Here is a 22,780-nt window from a genome sequence, read left to right as displayed (position 1 = left end):
GGGCTTGATTTCACTCTACTTTTTTTACGAATGTCTCGGCAATTGAAGTATGTACATTAAGACGAGTTTTAACCCTAGGTGTAGTATCCTAAGTGGAGGCGTTTATTTTGACCCTGAGGATGTATAATAAAACGTTTGCGTGTAGTGATGATGCCTCTTATTTGTCTGTATAACATATTAAAGGCTTAGTGCTCAACCTATTGCAAAACTGCTTAAAGACCTTGAGTGGATTATGGTAATTAAAGCATATTTCGAGTGGAACTCGCGGACTAGTCTTTGATATAAGCTGAGTCAGTGGGTGGCCCGGTCATATAATGAGTGTTTAGGAGAAGAATCAATGCTAATATCACTGCCACTCCACCTCATCCGCGCTCTTTAATCAGCTCCGACATGGTGCACTAAATGTGGTACGTTACACCAGCAGAGCATATCAGTGGCATTCGTGTGATTTAGGGTGAGCTAGTAAAAGCACAAACCTAATTTTAGAAACTCAATCTAATACTTCAATATGTGCATATCTCACCTGCCATAGTCTGCCGTAAGAGCAAGCATAAGACGCAGTATTACCGTGAAGAATAGTACTTGCATGGAATGGCGAAACCTTTACACAGCCCTGCCCCGCGTGCTTAGGCCTCGGTACGAACCAAGCGCGCAGCCGTCCGCCAACTGTGTTCACTGTCGGAGGCCAATACACGCATATTTTGATTGTATCAAAGGCCGAAAGGGACCCTACCATGCCACTTGCTACTGCACTCTGAAGCCGTTACCAGCATGTCCCTGTCCACATGGATATGAAGCCGTCTTAGATATCCTGTCGGAATACTACTATCAGGATGGTGGTTGGTAGTATAAATAATAATTATATATTCTGGCACTTGCTTGACGATATTTTACTTAGCGAATGTCGAGTAGGATGCTCTGCGCAGGTACTGACACGGCGGTGTCTAACTTCTAGACGGTCTCTTATTGCTGGAATTGCTGTCAGGCCCACTAGATAGTATTGCGGTAGCCGTATAAAAGTCTAAAATAGAGCCATACTAGTTGCTTGAATGTATTTATAATATTATAGTATATATATATTGTACTATGCTTGAAGTCCCTCACGAATAGCGAAAGTATGTTGTGCGAATAGTAATACTCGCTACTTTTGACTGAATCGTCTTACTAGATCTAAATATATAGGTTTTCGTGTTTAATGGTAGGTATAGTACTTATTGACTTAATAATAATCTCTATTGCTGTTATGCGATTGAGGAGTCATCTCAGATTCACTTCGGTATAATAGGAAGATACATGTCCCAATAATAGGGTTAGGAAGATGACGAAGATGGCGAAGATGACGAAGATGACGAGGACACATAGCCGGGTATCTGCGTAAAAATGAACTGAAATAGTTCGCTTGGGTGCAGAAATAGCCACGGCGTAAACGAGATGCGTTGGTTTGCGAATATAAGTTAGGGTCGGCCACGAACTAGCCCTACTACACACATGAAGCCTCAACTGTTTGTCTTCGCGTTCGCCTCTCTTGGCCTGGCCGCTGTGGATCTGAGCTCTGACAAAGATTTGGATACATGTCCGGAAGAACATATGAGGCCGTACAAGGGCGACGTTTTCACGTATGGGAGCCCCAATGTGAATATGACGTGCGATGTCGTCGTCATCAGCTTCCCCCCCGGGGATCCTCGACAGAAGCTGCAGATCCCCATTGACGGCGATAATGGCCCATGTGCAGAGCCCGAGGAACTCATCACTCTTCCGACCGGCGTAGTCGGACCCATACGATTGACCTGGATGTGTAGTGGCTACACGCCATATCCCTGTCGTATTATAACCATCAAAGACGAGGTGCGTCCGGGGTTGAGCAACGGGGCATCATCATTTGCCATATGGCAAAGATGCCCTGCAGCGGCCACCACCACGAAACAAATAGCCACACCGAGTGGCTTCCGTACCAGCTCAACTGTACGAAGTACAAGTACAAAATCATCGTCGTCGTCATCGTCGGCGGCGACGAGTGCTGCACAAGCCGGACCGAGCGCTGCACCAGCCACATCGAGCGCCAAGCCAGTCACATCGAGCACTGAGCCAGCCACATCAAGCGCTGCATCGAGCGCCGAGCCAGTCACATCGAGCACTGAGCCAGCCACATCAAGCGCTGCATCGAGCGCCGAGCCAGTCACATCGAGCACTGAGCCAGCCACATCAAGCGCTGCATCGAGCGCCGAGCCAGTCATATCGAGCACCGAACCAGCCACATCGAGCACTGCACCAGCCACATCGAGCGCCGAGCCAGTCACATCCAGTGCTAAAACATCAGATGCTACGGGTGCAAGCACAAGCACAATCGTGCCTTCGTCGAAGAGCACGACTGTTCTTACTTGCACCTGCTCCTAACTAGTCCTATAGCGGTATTTGCAGATTCTTAATTAATACTAGATGGCCTGGAAACCGAATGCTTTCGTGCTCATTTCGTCGAGTGATTGCCGTCTTCTGTGGCTAGCCTTTACAAGCGAAGTCTGCTGGATGAGACTTCAAGCGGGAATTAGCTGAAAAAACCGTACTGCTTCCAGCTGATCTCTCATGCATTTTATTCGGTCCTTAGTCAGGGGCTGTATGTGCATACTGTGTTGGGATAGGCACAAACGGATGTCGAAGAATTGGCTAGGTATTGAAAGTTGCTGATGGTAGCATGGCTGGCTGTCAAATCGCCGGCTAGAAGGGTACTACGCATGAAATTAAAAGACCTCCTCGGTTTTACGGAAGGCATGGCTGCTTATCTCTCTTTTTATCAACCGGCCAATTAATTCTCTTTGTGCGCCAGCTTACGCCGTCCCAGCCGGTTTGTTGACTAGCAAGCGCTATATGGCAAAGCTAACAAATAGCTAGCTCAAACTCTACCGCAGCGTTTGAAATAGTTAGTGATATAAATTTCCAGAAAGGCCTCGTGCTGACTAGGAGCCCCGCACGCTACCAGTACGACACTGATTATGCAATTGCGGCTGCTAATATCCTTAGGTTGATTTCCTGACTCCTAGCACTAACTGGCTTCGACGCCACGGTGGTCGCGGAGAAATCCGGATCGCCGTCTAATAAAACCACTAAACACAGCTTTTTAGAAGATGAAAATTGACTCAATACTAAATCAACTGTTACTAGAAATATTTAAGATTTACTTGTAAATTATAGGTAATCCTTGAATAGATACTCCGTATCAAATGTAATTTTAGGCACTGATTAGTTAGTCAAGTGATAATATAGTACACTAATTAAGTGACAATAAATTATAGTAATTGAGTGACTCACTTGCTATCAATCTCAACTCAGAATCCGGGCACAAAGGCTGACCAATACAGACTGGGGTATTTGCGTCCAAATTGAGATGCTCTCTCTGACTGTTTCTGTAGAGACTATCCCTATATGCTTTGTGGCGGGCTTTGTCCTGTGGTGGTTAAAGTTGCGCCATCGTTCGCCAGCTTTGTGCCGCGGATAGAAATCCAATCTGACCCTTGGATATGTTCCGTTGTAGATTCAAACCTGAAGCAGTGCAATAGGTATCCTTGTGTCTGGCTTCTCTCATTCGCCACTCGCTGAAGCTGTTCCACCGTTGGGCTGCCTGAGTAGCGCGCCTCTTCGACTCTGTTTTCGGCCCTTGCCAAGTTACGCAGCCAGAAGGAGATAAAAGCAAGCCGGTTACATTGTAGCTTAATTTCTATAGTGAATTAGTATATCGTTGCTAGTTCGAAAAGGCATAGTTCCACCTACCAATATCAGTCGAAAGACTCATCAAGGTACCATGGGTCAATGGTAACAGCTACCTATTTAATCTATGTCGCGCCGCATAAACCAAGCGCCAAACCATTACGGTCGACTTTTTCAGTACCGGTTGGCTTGCCTCAGCAGGTCATGCCATAAGCATAGCTGTAACTGCGGTTTTCAGGTGACAAAGCATGATTGATAAACCTACGAGGATGATGGTATGCAGTTGAATGGCCCTGTGACCGGTGGGATCGTCGTGCTGCGCTGGAGCCTTGCTGTAATGGTAACAAGTATCCGTGATATTCCTGATTGATACCCGAACTGAGATTAATACCCAGACCTGTGCCTGCTAAAGTGTTTCTAAAACGCTCACGCACGGATTCTGCTGCGTCAAACAGCCGGAGACTGGGCATTTATATCAGTCTAAGCATTAAGCAGTCAACCTAAACCCCTCATGAAAGTGGCTTTGTGACCCAACAGAAAGAAATTTCATTCAGCTAGATCAATATTCAAGTCAGCAAACCATGTTTTTATGTACTGTGTTGGAACAGAACGCAAGGACTGTGAGAGGTGGTCCGCGAAGCCTTCTCCCAGCAATGGCGACTGTGTAGTACAGGGCAGGGCTGCAAAGGTTGCCAATATGTGCCGTGCACCCCCTAAGCTCTTTTTGTTTGTAAGGCGTTGAGATATTTAGTTGTTTCGGCGGTAATGATAGTGGCACCAGCCTCAAACTCTACAAATCTGGTCTTCAGTTTCGATATATGGCTCGTTGCGAGGCCAACCTACACTCTCCTTTCTCTATGTGGCATTTTGAAAGATACCGAGAAAGGCTTTCCTGAAGACCCAAAGGTTAGCGACGGAATTGCTGCCTCTCCGACAAGTCGTCCCGGGCACAATAAGCGTGTCTGCTTAGTAGCAATTGCTAAACCAGAACGCCCAATCATTGATTAACCAGATGAAGAAACTATAAATTTCTTTTTTCATCGTTCTACGACGCACCTATGACGGCATGCAGGTCATCACGAATAAGCCTGCTGGCAGCCTCAGAGTGTTAATGTCGCATTTGCAGAAAGACAAACCCATCAAGCGGTCAAAGGAGATACGTGTGATAAAGCATCATGCCAAAACAAGCAACGGTATATTCCCAGGCATGGTTTGGGCATTCGAAGGTATCGTGGCTGGCATAGCGGTCAAGGAGAACCAGACGCCACGATGAGGAGCTTTTGTCCTTGATATGCTTAACGAAGAAACTGATCCATACTGGCCCGGTCTAGCTTAGCGAACAACAGATACGCCACCTTCAGTGTCAACTACGACATCAGAAACTTCACACCATGGAGCCAAATGAGCCTTGCTTTTGACTATGGGAAAGGCGCCTCGATAAAGAGACCCTCATCTACCACTAGAATTATTCGATAGAAGCTGCTAACTCACTGTGAATAGCCCTCTTAGAACTAGCTCTTCCATGATTATAACTTTGCAGTTGCTGGCTGCAGGCCTGTGATTGGCCGTCAAATCCTCGAGACATTGTCTTGTACACCTCTTTCTTTACTGGTGCCTCTGGCACCAGCCTAGATAGAACAACAACGCAGCTTTCTTCACCAATAGACCCTCACGATACGTATCGTACGAATCCATCGTGATTCCAACAGTAAAGGTTTGCCAAAATAGCTGAACCACTCCTTCAACTGACCCAAAAGGTACATTGATCGATTGTTAGATCAATCAGCTATTCAGCTAACAGGATGAGGCAAGCCGAACATACGAACCTTGTGCCAATTGGGAACTCGTCTCATACGTAGCTCAAGCACATTTGGGGATTATCGTCTTCTTGGCCCGAGCTTCTCGACGGTTTTCAAAAAAGTTAATAAGAGAAGCATGTTTGACATCGTCTCTTATCATATTTCGAGTTTTGCCTTAATGCACTATACGATCATGGCGTCGGATAAGGTTATCGACCCAGCGTGGCTCGACATAGTCCGGCTTGGGATTTGTCGTCAAACTACGTAATAGAGCCAGCCACGTCCTTTGCCGGTATCCAAAAAAAATCTAATATGAAAAGACTCGCCTGATCTGGGCAACCAACGTCTTCAATGTTGCCTTCTTATCGACGGTGAATCCGCGCATCATACTGAATTTCCTTACTGCTGTCGCGATTTTGAACGTATATGAAAGCAGTTGCTCAGCCTGTATTCTTTCTCTTGGGCTGTAATATCCAATTTGCCAAAGTTATGGTATCTAGCGGTACAAAAGTGGCAATTGGATAATCCCTATTCTGAACGGAGTACATAAAATTGTCCACGCTACGGATAGAAACAGGCGCTAAGCAGGGTACTCGGAGGACACACCAGAATACCTCTCGTTGAAGTGAAAGTGAAAGGGAAGAGCCACTAGAAATACACCGATAGTGATTACGTAACCACTCGGGGGCTTAATGATGAAATGTTTTATCTATTATTATGACTTACCCAGGACACCCACCAGGCAGGGTATGTACATGATACGACTAGGCTGGCGTGCGAGCGAAAAGCTTGTGCCGACCACAAGCCGGGCCTCCTTAGATGTGCAAACTCCCAGCTTGGCGGTAGTGCATAGGTCTTGCTCAGAAATCGGTAGAGGTTCAAGAGAGGTTTCTCGGTGTAGATCATTCCTCCACGCTGCGCCTTAGGTACCTCCTGCCTCCAGGGGTCATCAGCAGTAATCCAGCCCAACACAACAATAATCCCTGTTTTTGGCCAGAGGGTGGTACTGGTGGGTGATAGCGTAACTCCTTCTGTAGTGAATCGAGGAACTGCTCGACTATGAAGGGGGGAAGAAAGAGGAGGCTATGTATCTAGGTCCTGTTAGGCGGCCACAACCTACTGGTAAGGTGGTGGAAGTGGGTCACACAGTGACGCTGCTCACAACAGTTCCACCCCCGACCCTGGCAACTGTCTCCCTGGCTTCGACAAGGGTCTCTTGGCGGCAATACTAGTTACTCCGCACGGTGCGGGAACGATTTCTACACCTGGTCGATGAAGCCACTAGTGCGAAGTACAGCCCTTGCTTTTCTGTACTCAGTGCGTAGTTGTGGATGATAAGAGTACATTGTGTCGCGAATCCCTACTTATCCTCGATAGCAATCACTTTTAAGGGATTGCCTGGGTTTTAATGGGCTATAAAAAGGTACAAGAAGAAAAAAGATCTGCACGAAATAAGGAAGCAAGACCATTAAAAAGCTTCGCTATCACAACCGAACCCATAAATTACCAGCCCCCCCGTTGCCATTTGGAAGAAGCAATCACAACACCCCAGCTCAGTCTGCGCGCTTTACAACACAGTCATGGGGGGAGATCAAAACACTTCATGTTTAGAGAATATGCTCGACGAACTGCTGCAGAAAATACCCAGACGGGAGCGTATGCTCCTGTTGCAGAGTCAGCTCGCGCGTTGTAACATTACGAGTTAGTCCAGCCATGCCGATGGTCGCAATCAAGCTAATGAAGCATAGAGTCAACTTCCAAACGCGCAGGTGTTAATGGGAAATGTTCACGTTCTGGAACAGCGAAGTACCGCTCTTCCAACTCAGAAGCCAATGTTGCGGGCTCAAACGCAGAGACAGTGCCGTGCAGGAAAGCCGCTTACCCTTGTGGCTTTTGCAAGGAGGTGAACCATGAACTCTCCTGCGTGAGAAAAAATGACTTAAAACGGCACATTGGCGAGTTCCATCAGATCACCACGGAATATTGTTGTCCGGTACAGGATTGCCCGTTCACAAGTGACCTCAAGAAGCACTTTTGGAACCACATTAAGACAGATCCAGACCCACGGCACAGACAAATGGTGACAGCGCGCGAGATATGCGACCATAAGGCAGTCGTCTGCCGGCCTAGTGTATTCGCTTGTGGATTTGCTGGCTGCTCTTTGCTGCTGGAGACGCCGCTTGGAAGTGACAGCACCAGCACATTCCGTGACTACGTCGAGCATGTGATCAAGCACTATGAAGAAGAGCAACTCCCTCTTTGGTCATATTCCACGAGAATGCAGAATCTTCTGCGTCAAAGACGCCTTCAAGGGGCATGGAAGCAATTTGGATTCGTGTCGCTGCTCACTCTGGAATTCTCCTGGGAACAGACGACAACGCTCCGAGGTATATTATTGACTGGCCAGTTCTTGGACGCGGAGAAGACACTTAGATATGCAATTTCAATGGCACTGGGGCCCCAGCGAAGCTATCCCTTGGAGCAACCCTATCTCATGGAGGGACGGGGTCTGAACGGTCTGGTTGCATTTGGGTCAGAAACACAGGCCAACGCATTATTAGACTTGTATGAAGCTGTGGATACAAGAGAGCACTGGATAATGGATGGTAGCGCATATACCATACCTCAGGTATATGTGAAAACTTGACCGAAAGCTGACCAAGTCGCTTGAGGCTCCGTTCTTTGAGGCAGTCTCTGGAAGTCCGGGTTGACTGTTTCTTCGCCGGATTCGCAACCTCATATTTATCATTTCCGGCGGTTACACTGCACTTCTCCCTCTTTTCCCCTAGAATCTTCGTTCTTTGAGATTGTCTGATTTGCCTGTCTCCGATTAATTCCTCATTGAAGTCCGCGACCATTCAGTTTTATTGGCTATTTTCCTGTTCACGTCATCTCTATAATTGCCTTCCCTTCCTCGCTTATTTTTTTTAGGCCTCTTGTAATATTAACATAGATGAAAATGTACTGACAGATATTACTATCCTTGCTCAGGTCTAGCCAGACAGCTGTTCAAGGTCAGACTTCTCCTCGCTGTTAGCTTCACAGAAAGTCCGGGCAGTACATCTGTTAGCCTTCCCACTAGGTTTATGTTTGCTTTAGTGGTGGGGTGTCAACTACGGTTTGTCCATATGTAATGTCTGTGTTGAGTTTTTTTCGTGCTGTATATTGTGTTGGGGTAAGAACAACCAGCATTTCCGAGGGCTTCGCTCGCGAAGCCCTCTCTTGACAGTGGCGACTCTGAAGTACAGGGTAGCGCCGCAAAGGCCGGTCGGGCTTCCCTGTGGGTTGTAGTCACTTCGACTTTAAATTGAGGGAACGCGTTGATCGATGCAAGATGTCAATTCTGGACAATTTATAGCATCAACGGGTTTCTTTTCACGGAAGTGCTAAGGTTGGTGGCTAGCAAAGAGCTATGAGAAGTGGGAGAGCGACTTTGTTGCCTAGGCTGGCAGCCAGTTACAGCGGAAAAAGCGCAAAACTTAAGGTGCGCACAAAAGGAATCGATTGATCGATAGATAAAAAAGAGATAAAAAGGCATGCCTTCCGAATCTTCGGGCAGGGCACAGGGGTCAAGCGAATCCACCGATATCAGCAATAATCCAGCCCAACACAAGGGGGATCCGCTTAGATGTACCAGATTTTTGTCTTTGTGCTAGTTAATTGTGCGGACACTCTTTTGTTCGGCCCTGTATAGATTGAGCTCAGCATTTTCATGAAACCAGTTGCCTTGGAATATGGGATATGTTGTGTGTGACCTTGAACTTAAAGTTAAAAGAAAAGGCGAGAAAATGGTAACTTTTGAAACTATCTAATTCGCAGAACCTGAGTGCTTGACTGCCACCCCATGATCGGTAAAAGGCTCCCAATCGCCCATCTCTTACAGTTCCAACTGAAACACAAGCACCTCACTATCGTCATCACTGGGCTGCGAATGCGTTTTGGTACTGCAACAGGGCAAGCGTGTCTTGCAAACATCGTCCCTCGGGTTGAATGTTGAAGTTTGCCCGCCTCGGTTGTCTGGGTCCTCCCGAATACGGATCTGCGCTGAGACTGCCTGACAAGACAGAATAGAAGCGTGGCCTCGAATCGTAGTGTTGCCACCGCATTGTGCGGCTTGTTTGAGCTGCCGTGCGAGTACGGACTCTGGACTTTTGCTAGGCTCACGTGGCGAGGCTCCTCGAGTTTTTGGTGACCTCTTCCGCAGTCTCCCAGGTTGTCGTCTCATTGTGGAATGCCAAACCAAGTACTGATAACACGAATTATATGTAGAAGATAATGGCATGAACTAAATGTCTGGTGCAGAGCTTATTATAGCATCTCTTGCGCGCTTTTACCCTTTCTGCGCAAGTAGACGAGGTACTTCTTAGCCGCCTGCAAACATGGTTGAATAATAGACCCTGCAGGACAGTGGAGTGAACAGCATGTCTTTCTAGAGCCAATCTAACCATAGAAAACACTTTTAAAACACATTCTGCTCACAGAGCGGGCCAGGCGAAAGAGCTGGCTGAAGCATGACCCTTCTCGAAGAACGGCAACGTAACTAGCTTGTGAGCGGGGGCGCTAGTCTCTGGGTCATCGTTCTCTATCGTAGGCCTTTTGTTGACATTTAGTTGAAGCCGTTTCTGGAACTGGACAGCCTATAGTCGCCCCTGAAACTAATGGAAATATCTCAAATTTCAAATTTGATCCCTCCTGTAACCTCACCCCTACGCGAAAGCAGTTTATGCGGCATCTTAACGTATTTTGAAGACGTCGACCAAAATGCTTCGTTGATTGCCGTACCTTGAGACATATTTGATGCAAGTGGTTATGCGCAAAATAATATACTATGTGGTAAAACAATACGGATTACTGCTGATGGCGTGGCTAAGACGGCCATTGTCGTGGGCCGCAATTTTAGCTACGATTACTCTATTGAGATATGTCTGGACCTTTGGGAGGCTTCTGGGGGTGTGGTGGTGAGGAACATTGATTAGAGGTGCATCCTGGTCAATTGACGAAGTCTAGTGGGTAGTATACCGCTGCAACTATGTGAATAACTTGGTTTTAGGTAGTTTATAATTAGTCACAGAGCTGAGGATCGAAAGCTGGGAGATAACGCGAAGAACATTGCCAGATGGGCTCAAAAATAGATCGCGCGCTATTATTAGTGCTCCGAAAGGTCGAGGTCCTTCACCTGTCGATAGAATCAAAGCAACCTGGTAGGCATCGTATTATATGCAATTGTACGATTGCCACTCTTTTCGGCCCAATTGCTTGGAGACGTGATTGTTTGATAAACTGCCGGTCAAGATAAGCAGCCTTAAATAGATTCATAGCAATCCCGAACTGGCTCCATGTGTGAATTTTCCAAGGTATAAATCAAGTAAAAGGAGGCATCGATAATGTAGATTGATAATTTCTGCGATGAAGTCCTCCGTCATGATTCTGTTGGCTAGCGGCGCTTGTAGCTTTGCCAGCCAAAGCTCCGTCGAGGTCGAGCAGCCCATAAGTTCTATTGCAAGGTCAAGCGCCTATATCCCTTTCTGTGGCGGCCAAAAGCGCTCCACGGCCGCTGACATAGCCTACGTTGGAAACACGGGCGCAAAATATCACTATGGTTGCAATATCATGCAGATTCCAGCTGACATTGCATCGAAATATAAATACACTATTAACTTCATCAACGAGGGTTATGCTATTCAGCAATGCAAATGTTGGAATAAGGCTGGTCCTGATAACGGTACCAACGGCTTCTTCACCGGCAACGAGGCTATTACTTTCAGCTTGGCCGCTAGCGGTCAGCAATTCATTGCGTTTGACGAGAATTCGCTGATCGGTTGTTCTTGTCATGCCGGCTCCATTCCTTTAACCCCGCAGGGTCAATTTGCATCAACTTGGGTAGAGGCCGAATTTGGTAATGAAGCCAACGGCAAATGCTCTGGCTTCGACGCCTCATCTTTGGTTCCCGCTTTTTACGACATGGATATCCCCGGGCTAAGCGTTTGTGGTCCCCCCGAAAACACCTGCTCTACCATCCATCCTGGCGGGGCTGGTGAAAATGCTTATGTAAAAGGTATGGCGGGCTTGAATATCGTACCGCCGATCGATCCTGGTCCTGTTGCGCTCACTGTGAAAGTCGACATCAAGTAGATCCTTTCGCTCCCTGAGAGCATATCTATTTGGACACTTAATAGGCTGCTGCGGTAAAGGCAATGCTTAAGTAAGGGGAGGGGATAGCGTTAGGTGCATTCCGCAGGGTTGCGGTGCTGTGCTGTCACCTTCGCGGCCGAAGTGTTGTTTTAACTACTTCTCCTTGTTTTGCACACCCGGTGACTATGCAGCCATTAGGGCTTTTATCCAAGTTACTATATTAACCAAAATGAATGTCACTATTGGCGAGGCCATAGTAAGAGACGGGACTGATGGCGACTGTGGCTGAAAATGCGGACTCCGACTTTCTCTGTTTCTCTCGCCTGCTTTTTGCTCTGGCCTTGCCTTTGCCGACAGCGAAACTCTGCGATTTCCTATGTCAATGCCTCTTTGCCCGCCCTTTTCTCTTGATAGGATATTAAACCCCGCCTCTTTTTCTTCCTTTCTTCACTTCTTGCGCTGTTGGCCTTGCTTATTGTTGCGAAGATTCTGAAGGAGCTGAAGTTGAGGATGATACCTCAGTCTGCAAGCAGGTGGATGAAAACCGACTGAAAAGCCAATTCTTTGATGAAGATGGTTTGCTTTATATCTCCGATCGCTGGCGTGATAGGAACTTTTGTACCGGTGGAGGGCCCAACGGTACAAGACGTCTTGCGAACCATACCCAGGCCCAAAAACACAGCTCAACAACGATTCTCCCTACACATTTGCAGAGGGGGGGCTTCTCAATTAAGGTTGGTATATGGGAGACGGGCGTCACTTTGCAGGACTCCAGGCAGACAAGGACGGAAGAATAGTGTGGATGGTACGTTTGAACAGCCGTAAATGATAGTGGCGAAGTATTATCAGTCTTAGACAAAAGGTAAAGAACAACTTCCCTGTGTCTCCTAGTTCTAGACATGTTTAGCCACGGGGAAGTATATGCTGCTCGCAGCTCCTTGAAATGGGTTGCGATGTGTCACGGAGAAGCCATCACCTTGCTGATAGCCCCAATTCCTGTGATGTTGAAGAACTGACTGACTTCCAAGGAGGAAGGAAGAGGCTGCCTAGGTCCTGCGAGGCAGTCACCACACAAGGTGGTGGAAGTCGAAAACAGTGTCACTACTTCACTTTGCCAGCTGCTCTACGTTCAAACCAGAGCAATCTCTATTTTAGCAATCATTTATTTAGCTCCACAATAGATTCAGCTGTAGCTTTACTCTGCCGTGCAAATGACCACATTACATCCCAGCTTTTAGTGTGCCGCTTTTTAATCCCTCATTATATTTGCTGGTACAGATAGGTACGAGTTAATAAGAGTGGCGATAGCCTAACTCCTGCTGCATTGAAGAATTGACTGACTATGAAGGAAGAAGAAGAAGAAGCAATCTAGGCCCTGCTAGGCAGCTACTACATAAGGTGGTAGGAGTGGGTCTAGCTCAGTCACTGGTGCTTCTAACAACATTATACAGCGCAAAGCCACATCGTCCTGTCAATCCCCTCGCAGGCATGCATCCGCAGCAGAAACGTGGCCTACTAGTTATCGTCGTTGTCACGGTAGGCATCTGTTGCTGAAACTACGGTGTAGATACTGCAACTGCCCGCGACCGAGCATTGTCTCGGAGAGGTCGCTCTACCGCCCCACAGGCACCGACCCGCCACAAAGAATCCGGCAGTTTCTTCTCCCGTCTCGCGCCTGTACAGTCACAGTTGATATGGTCAGTCTACTGAGGATATAATGAAGTCTCAACTTTTTAGGAGCAGTGAAGAAGGCTCCCTCGGCTGCTGTCAATACACTGTCCCAGATGTGGCTACATTTGCCTTTTGAATTTTGATGTTGAGAGCCGTACTTCATTTCATTCACTCCAAGACTCTGGATTACCGTTTATCAGCTTACCTCGTATTCCAGCGGGTCATGACATGTCCGCCCGTGTGTCTTAATCTCTCAAATCCGATGAGCAGCGGGTCAAAGCTCTCTTCTACCTGGGCTCGGAGTATAAGTTGGGCTTCGTCGACCAAGTCCTCTCTCTTCCTCGCACCTCTCCTTCCTCGACGAGCTAAGAAAAACCCGTCGGACACACCTCCTCATCCGTCAGATCGAGTAACAACACCGGATTGCGGCCATGGCTCAACTGGAAAAGACCTTATTCCGTTGGCCAAATGTCAACATATTTCCTCCAGACCCCGACGGGCCTTTAGGGCTCGGCTCCATACTCACAAAGGTCAGCGAGCCTCGGTTTCCACTTAACCGTGGCAATATTCATCCCCTCTGCTCCTATCCAGTCCGTGTCAAGAAGAACTTCCTCGTCAAAGACAAACAAGACAACAATGGCGTAGTACGCCTTTGGTTGCGGGTCTTGGACATTCTTGGGATTGGCGCATCAACAACGCTCGGGCGAATTCAGTCCCAAGAACAAACTTTTGTTCTCGAAACTCTCGAGATACGATCTTTTGACCCGTCAGTGCAGTACCTGAAAGAGGCCCTGACAGCCAGCCCTGAAATCCAAACATATATTGCCGAGAAGCGGCACATTGCATTGTTTCGCACTCCAGTGACGTTCTTCATTGTCACCGACATTGTGCTTGCTAAGGCTGGTGGTTGCTTCGCGCATGTGGCACAAGCTCGGACAGAGGCGGCTGTTAGCGGAGGGCTCAGTTTTGATCTCGACTTTGATCCCGGCTCGCGAGTCAAAGTTGGCGCTGACGTAGACATTACGCAGTGCGCCGGCCATGAGGTCCGTCTTGACCTCGATCCAGGCGCTATAATAGCATATGGTGTACAAAAGGTTGTCTTCGGGCGTCGTATTACTATTAAGCCCTATGGGAAAGACGCTTTTATGAGCAGGGACGGCGACCAAGACGACAGGGATGTCCTCTGCGATGAACAGGACAGCAGTGTTTCACTAGATGAGCTGAGCGAAGCGGATATGGATGATGCAAAGGAGTTGATGATCCAGCATGCTTTCAATTTTTGACATTTGTCTATCTTGGCTATTCTTAGACTAGGGCTTGCTTAACAATTACTCCTTAATTGATGTGCCTTCAGTAGTTATTATGATTAATATTGAATAGAATATCTAAGTGACCGTTGCGCCTGCAAGGCGAATTCTGGCGCAGTCAATCATCCCTGCAACCCTGCGGTAAAATTTTCTTTTGCTCTTTGGATATATTAGATAGCTGGCCTTCTGCCCTGGAAGATTGTATAGAACAAGAAAAAACCAACAGCTCAATACAGCAAGAAGGCTCCGTCTTCTGTGTCCTGCGCCGTGATTCATGCCCCCTGTTAGGGATACAGTCATCCCAACAGTGACAGCAGTGACAGCTCCGTACCTTGTATAGGCCACTTCAGCGCAAATGAGCCGAATGCAGGCTTGACAAAAGTTACAGCAGGTAAAAGCACGGAAGTACCTCGCACAATATGTAAAATAGACGTAGCATAATATTTGCAAGTAGAGAGGAGGGCAGCCGGAATGTGCGTGTCAACCGCTGCATGGATTCGATCTTTGAGGCCAATGCACAATTCAAGCTAAGGCGGAACCGTTTTTAAATCGTCCAAGCTTTGCGCTGAAAGAGCATAGCTGCAAGTCCGACTGCTGCATAGTCGTTTATATTATGTTCTATGCTCCCCCCCCCCCGGATATACTGTGCATAGAATTATCGTTTAAACTCGGTCTATATAGTGAACATCATTTTTAATTGCTTTTAGCCGAACTTATACAAAAGATCTCGGTTCTATGAGCGGTTCACGAAATGCCTACCTGGCGGCTACTATTACAGTACCGATGATGTGACATTTCGGCATGAAGGCTTCGGCGTAATAGCAAAGTTGCTGTCTGAACGTCCATTTTTGGCTGTGGGGCTGGAAAAGCAGAATGCAGATGAAGCGATAGGTTGGTACTTCTTCTCAAAGGGCAGGATTTAGATTGACGTGGTTGAATATAGAGAGGGGGGGGGGGGGGGTTAGTCATGCATATGCGATTGCTCTGCGAGTGGACTGACAGAAAGAGCTAATATACCTTCTATTTATGGTTTTAATCTATTCGACAATGCCTTGCACACGGCGCTGATGGCCTGCCTAGTTGATCAGTCCAGCTTTGTACAACCTTCTATGCTGGCTATATTATATCTATGTAAAGTCACTGTCTGACGCAAAGCAAGCATTGTGCTCTCTAGTGCTTACTTGCAGCTGTGCCTGACCATCTGCACAAAACTGTTCCCAGGTTCCATTATTGGAAATCGTCACGGTTTGGCACATGCGCCACTATGTTGCGACTTTCTCCTCTTTTGTTCCGTACTGTATGTTTTTCACCGCCAACTGAGTTTTCGTAAGCGAGCCCAACGGGTGTTGGCAGGAAGGTAAATTGCTTTTCGTGAAGTCCAATTCACATTGCTCGTCGTAGCCGTACAGACAGCTCGGGTCAAATATATTGACGAGCTTGTGGTTACGAGCAACCCAAGAGTTGGTTTGCCCACTGCATTTAGCAAGGTAATTAATGCTGTTAGCTGCGCTAAGCTGTAGTATTTGATCTTGTAAGTGCATTTTACAGTTATCCGCGTTAACGAACTCATATGTCATAGAAATAGCCCCTCCCATGTGAGGGCTCACAGTTGCAGATTCTCCGAAGGCAAGGTAGTTCCATGCATCATACGATATATCATAAGCGCCGGCCGATTGATCGATCTTTAGTAAGTGTAGGCTTCGCTCGTGATAAGTAAGCTTGACACAAATGTTATCGCAATCGACTGGACTTGGCCAGTACGCAACGCGATTCGTGTTTAATTTACACCCGAGAGCTCCAACAGAGCTAGAATACATATCATGTGGTGTTATGTCTGCCTTGTCGGCAATTATGCCTGTCAAGCTGATAGTGATGAGGAAGACTCTATTATGCATGGTAGGCGGTTTGTGCTAGATGAACTTGCGAGGATGCAAAAGTATTGCGAGTTCTTACATTATATACTCTGCTATTTTAAAAATAGCTTTACATTTCTCAGTATTATTCGGGCGCTCTTACACACCGGGAGCTCAACTAATTCCCTGTAGGTCTAATTCGAGCTATACTAATTATAGCTAGCTACGTAGTACTAGTAGTATATGACATTGAAGGCAGTACATACTTCCAAGAGCCCTGTCGGCTATCTGAAGTCTTAGTCGCGGCGCGTGTATGCCGTTTATTGGGCCTGAGAATTGCTCTCTAAGAAGGTTTCAGGACATAATCAGCGCAAAGAGCCTTTTAGGGCTTAAAGGAAGCGTAACTTGTTGTAGTACTTAAGACCTGATTCCACAACAATTGGCGTGGATCCCACCTTTTGCTACAGTGCGGTGTACGCGACATAACTAACCACTGACCGGCACATAACACGATATGTGGCCGTGTCGGCCATAACGAAGAGATGGTCAGCGAATTCTGCGTCGTTATCCATAGACTAGGGGGGACTTCCGCTTACAACAGCCTAGAAGTGCTATTAAGAAGCCTCAAAAGCAGTCAGCCCGTTGTCGTGCCACTACCCCCGAGCTCGCTCATTATACTCGCTCGCTGAGTCGAACCTTCATTAGCCCATAAAGAGCCCTCTATAGTAAGGGCCTCTTTGAATTGTAAACCAAAATTGCAGGATTTGTAAACTTTTTGTTGTAGCACCTAAAATCGCATTTGTTTTTTCTTCGATTATTACCCCGAAATAAATCTTTTAAAATACAATTAAATACCAACCCTATCCTTAACCCTAACGTTAGTACTAATCACCCTAATTACTAACATCGGCCACCTACTTGGGAGCACCCCCCACTTAGGAACACCCCTTTCACACTAAAAATGCGCTTTTTATAGGGTTTATATATCTATAACTGTTGCTATTTGCATACAGGCATGGAAGAATATTGTCACAGCTGGTCCAGTCATGTGTAACGATGGCTTAAATTTAAGTCACAGTAGGTCTATTTCTTAGGAAGTTAGTCAGGTGTAATAATCCGCTGACTCAGCAGACCTAGCCACTAGGCGGCCTTGATGACTCAGCCTCGTGCCAGCACCGAACCCCTCACGGTTCGGCCACGAAAGGGCTTCTAAGCTTTAAGCTTAGTTATTATGCGCAAGCAGTAACTAGATTTCATCAATAAGACCGCCTTCTCTGTGCCTCACGCCCTGCCGGTTTCTCTAAGTGAATAAACGTTACATCAGGCTTAAAGCTACAGGGTAGCACGTTTGAGCAGTATCGTAAGTCGGTCGTTAAGAGTAGAACTCTCAATAGTGAAACTATTGCTTAGATTGATCAATAGAGATCTAGACTATCTGGCTACGGGAGTACCTTCTTCTTAAGTATTTATCTATCTCTCTATTGTAGGCTTTTGGCTCACTGCGCTCACCGGTGATCGCAGTGCGCGCCGCTCACCACGCTCACCAGTGGGCGAGGTGATCCGGTACGTGACCAACTGTCCTAATCGGGCAATCTGTATGCGCCCGCATGGTCGCTGCCTTGGGTCGCTCCTGCGCCCGCTTCTGTTCTTTTCTTCGTTCGTAACATAATACTCCTCTCCCATTAGTCTTGTCCTTAAGGCCTGTTGTTCTAGCCTAGTTGGTGCGTTTCAAACTTCCCTTCTGCATCATCATGTCTTTACAACATGTCTAGTCGTATTGAAAAATCACGCTCGCAGAAGTCCACAGAACGCGACACTACCGCCGAGCGTCTTCGTCTATCACAATATATTGAGCTTCGTGGCACCGATTCCCAGCAGGACATTATGCCCTATACTCCTTGCTTTCGTACACGATGTGTGATGGTTGGCGACAAAAATCGTTGTTCCGAATGTACCCGACGTAGCCGTCCTTACGTTGGTGTCTTTGTCGGTGTTTCGTTGGAAAGGGCTACTGCGGCTTTAGACAAAGTGTCTGTCCAAGAACTCGAAGCGGAAGACGCGCTAGCTAAAGCTCAGGAGAAGGCTCTAGCTGCCCATCGGGACGCAGTGGAGGCCCTAGGTCGTCTAACCCGGCTTCGGAAACAGAATCAGCTTCTTCGTTCCAAAGAGAAGGAGTTGTTTCATCGTGGTATGGCGGAGTTGGATCAGGAAGATAGGGTGGCAGGGGTTTCTCCTGCCGATCTCGTTTCGCTTAAGTCGGAGGCCGTAACTAATGCTTATATGGTTGGCGGGTCTGACGTGGTGGACTAGACCGCGGTGTTTTCCGATGGTTCATAGATGCCTGTGAAGGAGCTTAATGAGTGGAACGTTGCTCGTCAAACCGCTAGAGCAGATCTAAGCAATTTGTAAGGTTCCCAACAGGTTCCCAGGTATTCTCAGAGTTTAGGTATCCTTTTTATTTAATAAGATATTCGCGTTTCTTAATGTTTCCTTATGCCTTAAGTATTTTCTCGATTTTGTGTTTCTGTGATAGTTGCTGCATGCGCTGTAGCTGCTAGTGCGTTCACATTCCGTGTCGCGTGTGTTTCGATGACAGGGTCGAACCAGCCATTCAAACCAAGCACCGCAAGACAAGTCCACGAGGAAGAAGCCAGGATAAGCACGGAATAGAGTATGACAATTGGCTTTTAGGGGCTAAAGATCAACTTTAAATGTTGTAAACGTAACTTAGCTGGTGTGCTCTATTGGCTGCACCAACAGCGAGGGTATTAAAGTGTATGGAGCGACACACACCCGAAGTTCCTGTAAAAGCACGCCAGCAAAATTTGAGCAAATATTTCTCAGCCTGGTTCAGCATTCAAGAAAACATAAATTATGAATAATAATACTAACTCTATTCAACAAGAGGCTCGTGCAGAATACGTACTTCTTCTGATTTCGTTGACCTAAGGTCACACCAGTTTTGATATTTGTGTGCTCTCTCAACTCAAACACAAGCTGTGCTGCTGTACTGAATGTGGCCTGTGCCTTTAAGCTCTATTGTCTTTAGGGTAGATGGAGCATTGTACATTCCGAGCGCGTGAATGAAGCAGAAGCCTACGAATGCAGTCGTAGTGACCGCTTCTTCTGCGCCATCTTCTTCCACCAGAACGGAAAACCATTCTCCAGGCCGACAAAGCGCTGCGTGATTCTGTTTTGGGGCATTCTGTGCTTGAACCTACACCCTTGTTGTGTTCTAAAAACGCATACACCCTCATGAATCCACTTGTAGCAGCATGCTTTGGCTGGGCTCATCTTGACGATGTGGTCAACTTGATTCTAGAACTCAGACTATTAGAAAACGGTCCGGGAATCTGGCCTTCCGTACAAGTACCTGAATATCATCTGATGAAGGCAAAGGTCGCTGTTATCAAGAGTAGTCGCTGATTCCGGTAATGGCCTGCGCTATTATACCTTGCTTCTGAATCGCATCGCTTCGATGGGTGGAACTATCAACATGCCATCATGTTCTTCCTCTCGCGGCGGTACTCCTTCCAAGGGCGGTAGCGTATCTACCGGTATTAATCTCGAGAATTTTCTATTTCCACGGTCAATGTAGTAATCGAAAGGGCCGGAACTGTTTTCCTGGCGAGAGTAATTCGGAGATCTAGCAAAATCTGTGATGGACCTTGGGCTCGCATCAACAACGTCTGCTCGCGTTCGACAATCGCGTTCGCATGAATTCAGAGAGCGAGCTGCAGCTGAAGTGTTCGGAAAGGAGTGTTGCACAGTTGCATCCTCTCTTGGGCACCATGCTGTTGCCTTGGTTGCGCCACAGTCGTGTACAGCACTGGCGCCCAAGGAGACAGCATGTTTGAAAAATGTCAGTCTCGTGAAGATTCGCTTGGAGAGGACGAGGAAACGGAAACCCAAGTGGCTTGATTCAATTTATATGACAGGTTGTCTGCTAAACAGTCTTCGTACCAGTAATTCTGCTAGCACTCCTGTCAGCGCGGGGCGGGTGGAGGCGACAGAAACCAAGAATGTGTTTTTTTGAGACAGCATATAAGAATCGCCGCAGAGAAAAGAGAGTTGACCGCAGGAATTAGATCACAACCTAAAAGAGATACATACAGTACTGTAACATAAATAAATATATGTCTACATATTCAGAGGGCCACAGCACAGTCATGCTGAGTGGGCTTGGCTAACGGCCCGCCACGGCGAGGAGCAAGCCCCTGAATATCACCTGTTGCCAGTTCTGGCTGTAATCCTTACAAAAGTAGCCGTATCATCTCAGCAGAAAGTGGCTAGACACCATCCCAACATAGCATAACAAGAGATGCATGCGCCTATCGCGACGTAGTACTATCAGTTTGCAGGGCTTCCTGCTCAGCAGGGATGCTGCTCTTCATCGGACCGGGACAAGCCATAGGAAGCGCCGGAATGTCGCACTACAATGCAGAATGTTTGTGGCTGCTGTTTGTTTTATGAAACAGAAACGCGTGTCGCAGTTGACATGGCACCAAGAGGGTGGTCAGGTGCCAAAGGTAACGAACCCTGAAGCATTCAGTTGGGACAGGGCTACGATACGTATTGAGGCAGTATTATTGTTGAACCTTGATTTCGATTTTTCTGGCTGACACCTTCCATAAAGTCCCTTTAGCCATTCAGCGTGCAGACTTGGGTTGGCGAGAATCACAACACGTAAGGTATAGTGCTAGATGCTTAACTATCTGCTTGTGCCTTGGTCTCGGCCGCAACGACGAACTGGGCGAGGGACAAAATGGCTGATGAGTCGGCGGCTTGGAAAATTTAACGTCTTATTGCTCAAACACGGATATGCTACCTGCCTAGTCGCCTTTCAACATATTATGGTGTCATTTACCGACGATAGTGCTCACTGAGCGCTTTTTATCAAGATCTTGGGCCGAGGGCGGTACAAGTTGTCGATTTTGAGTCTTTCTGTTGATCGTTTTGCTGATCCTCTTGAGATGTTGACGAACTCGGCAAGCCTAAAATTCTTCTCTGGGGTCCGTGGCGGAGGAAGGCTATCTTGCTCTGTCGCAATTGGCTCCAGATCAAGATCGTCGCTCATGAAAGGCGCTGGTAGATAACCCAGCATCCCTTGACCAAAAACCTTCATCATCCGTGCATCTGACTCGCCTCCGTCAGTACTGCCACCGTTGTTGCTATCGTTGAACGTAGCGACAAGGGGTGGATTCTGCCGTATAGGGGTGCGAGGCAGCAACTCGTCATTGCTCGAAGCGAGGGCGTCGGGTGCGAGGCAGAGAGAAATGTTAGGCCCTTCCAATGTCCTATAAGGATGCTGTATGGAGTGACTCGGGCGCATCTCTTTTCCGCGCGCGGGTTCCACTGTAGGCTCAACCGAAATCATTGGCTGATCCTGCCAGCGACGGTCCATCTCAAGTTTAGCAATGGCAAGACGCCGATACACGCGACGGGCAATCTATCAACACGACATAGTGTCAGTATGACGCCGCTCTTGCTCTGATGTGAGGCCAGTACAAGTACTGCGTCATTCATTTTGGCACCAACCTTGCCTAGATTGCTCCTTCTCGATACCGCCCTCTTGAATTGCGTCTCCCGGGAAGATGGCATGGCAGCACAAACGGGTCTGACGTAGCATTTGCATTGCCTTGCGCAAAGTGTCTCGCAAATGTATTGCTGTATGACAAAATTGTTCCGTGAGGCGAGAAAGGGGAGGGCACCTACATTTGCCACACCCACACTGTGAGATGTCGTTGTCACTCGTCCATCAAGAGGGGATTGACCCACCATGGTGGCTTTGCAAGGAACCTCGACTCGTTGATCATGCACAATGGCAAAAGCGGGTAACAAAAAAGTGACTGGTCGGCCACAGTAACGAAACAATTTACTACTAGTTAGGTCTAAATAATGAGTGAATAGTGTTGCAGCTGCAGTCACTGAATGCAGGGCTCTGGTTCGCCTAATTAGTAGTTAAGTCACCACTTTTTAGCTAGTTAGCTTATTAGACCTGTCCACTGCAGCAGACCCAGATGACCTAAATCAAGCAGCTTCACCTCTACGGTAGCCAACCCCGGCTTGTACCAGAGCCACTACCTATCAGGGATGCCCCGAGCCAAGTTACCCTTATTAGGTGTTGGTACTCCGTACAGATATCGCTCTGACAAACAGCTATCTGCTGGGGGACAAGCATTCACCCTTGCGTCCATTGTGGACTCTCTCTACAGGACACAGGACACAGGTTAATCCACTTGACATTTGCTAAAGAGTTTTAACTTTGTAAAGAACTGATCTGTGTTCTAATAGGAACTCTGAAAAAATACCTGCAAGG

The 22,780-nt window shown here is 47.3% G+C and overlaps 4 protein-coding genes across 4 annotated transcripts; 3 read left to right on the top strand and 1 right to left on the bottom strand.

Annotated features, from left to right (window-relative positions):
* Positions 1 to 1,488: 1,488 nt before the first annotated feature.
* On the top strand, positions 1,489 to 2,084 carry LMH87_007642 (uncharacterized protein; the record flags this gene model as incomplete). The annotated part of the gene is made up of 2 exons (XM_056199558.1): positions 1,489 to 1,845; positions 1,896 to 2,084. The coding sequence occupies 2 exons, from the start codon at positions 1,489 to 1,491 to the stop codon at positions 2,082 to 2,084; spliced, it is 546 nt and encodes a 181-aa protein (XP_056057996.1).
* Positions 2,085 to 10,904: 8,820 nt separating this feature from the next.
* Positions 10,905 to 11,630, top strand: LMH87_007641 (uncharacterized protein; the record flags this gene model as incomplete). Its single annotated transcript, XM_056199557.1, has 1 exon — positions 10,905 to 11,630. One exon carries the CDS (start codon positions 10,905 to 10,907, stop codon positions 11,628 to 11,630), a length of 726 nt encoding a protein of 241 aa, XP_056057995.1.
* Positions 11,631 to 13,732: 2,102 nt separating this feature from the next.
* On the top strand, positions 13,733 to 14,584 carry LMH87_007640 (uncharacterized protein; the record flags this gene model as incomplete). Its single annotated transcript, XM_056199556.1, has 1 exon — positions 13,733 to 14,584. The coding sequence occupies one exon, from the start codon at positions 13,733 to 13,735 to the stop codon at positions 14,582 to 14,584; it is 852 nt and encodes a 283-aa protein (XP_056057994.1).
* Positions 14,585 to 21,340: 6,756 nt separating this feature from the next.
* On the bottom strand, positions 21,341 to 22,062 carry LMH87_007639 (uncharacterized protein; the record flags this gene model as incomplete). The annotated part of the gene is made up of 2 exons (XM_056199555.1): positions 21,341 to 21,910; positions 22,000 to 22,062. The coding sequence occupies 2 exons, from the start codon at positions 22,060 to 22,062 to the stop codon at positions 21,341 to 21,343; spliced, it is 633 nt and encodes a 210-aa protein (XP_056057993.1).
* Positions 22,063 to 22,780: the final 718 nt, after the last annotated feature.

The sequence above is a fragment of the Akanthomyces muscarius genome, assembly GCF_028009165.1.
Source record: "Akanthomyces muscarius strain Ve6 chromosome Unknown contig_11, whole genome shotgun sequence".
Classification (NCBI taxonomy): Eukaryota; Fungi; Ascomycota; class Sordariomycetes; order Hypocreales; family Cordycipitaceae; genus Akanthomyces; species Akanthomyces muscarius.
The sequence above is the reverse complement of the archived record's forward strand: the minus strand, read 5'-3'. Positions and strand labels throughout refer to the sequence as shown.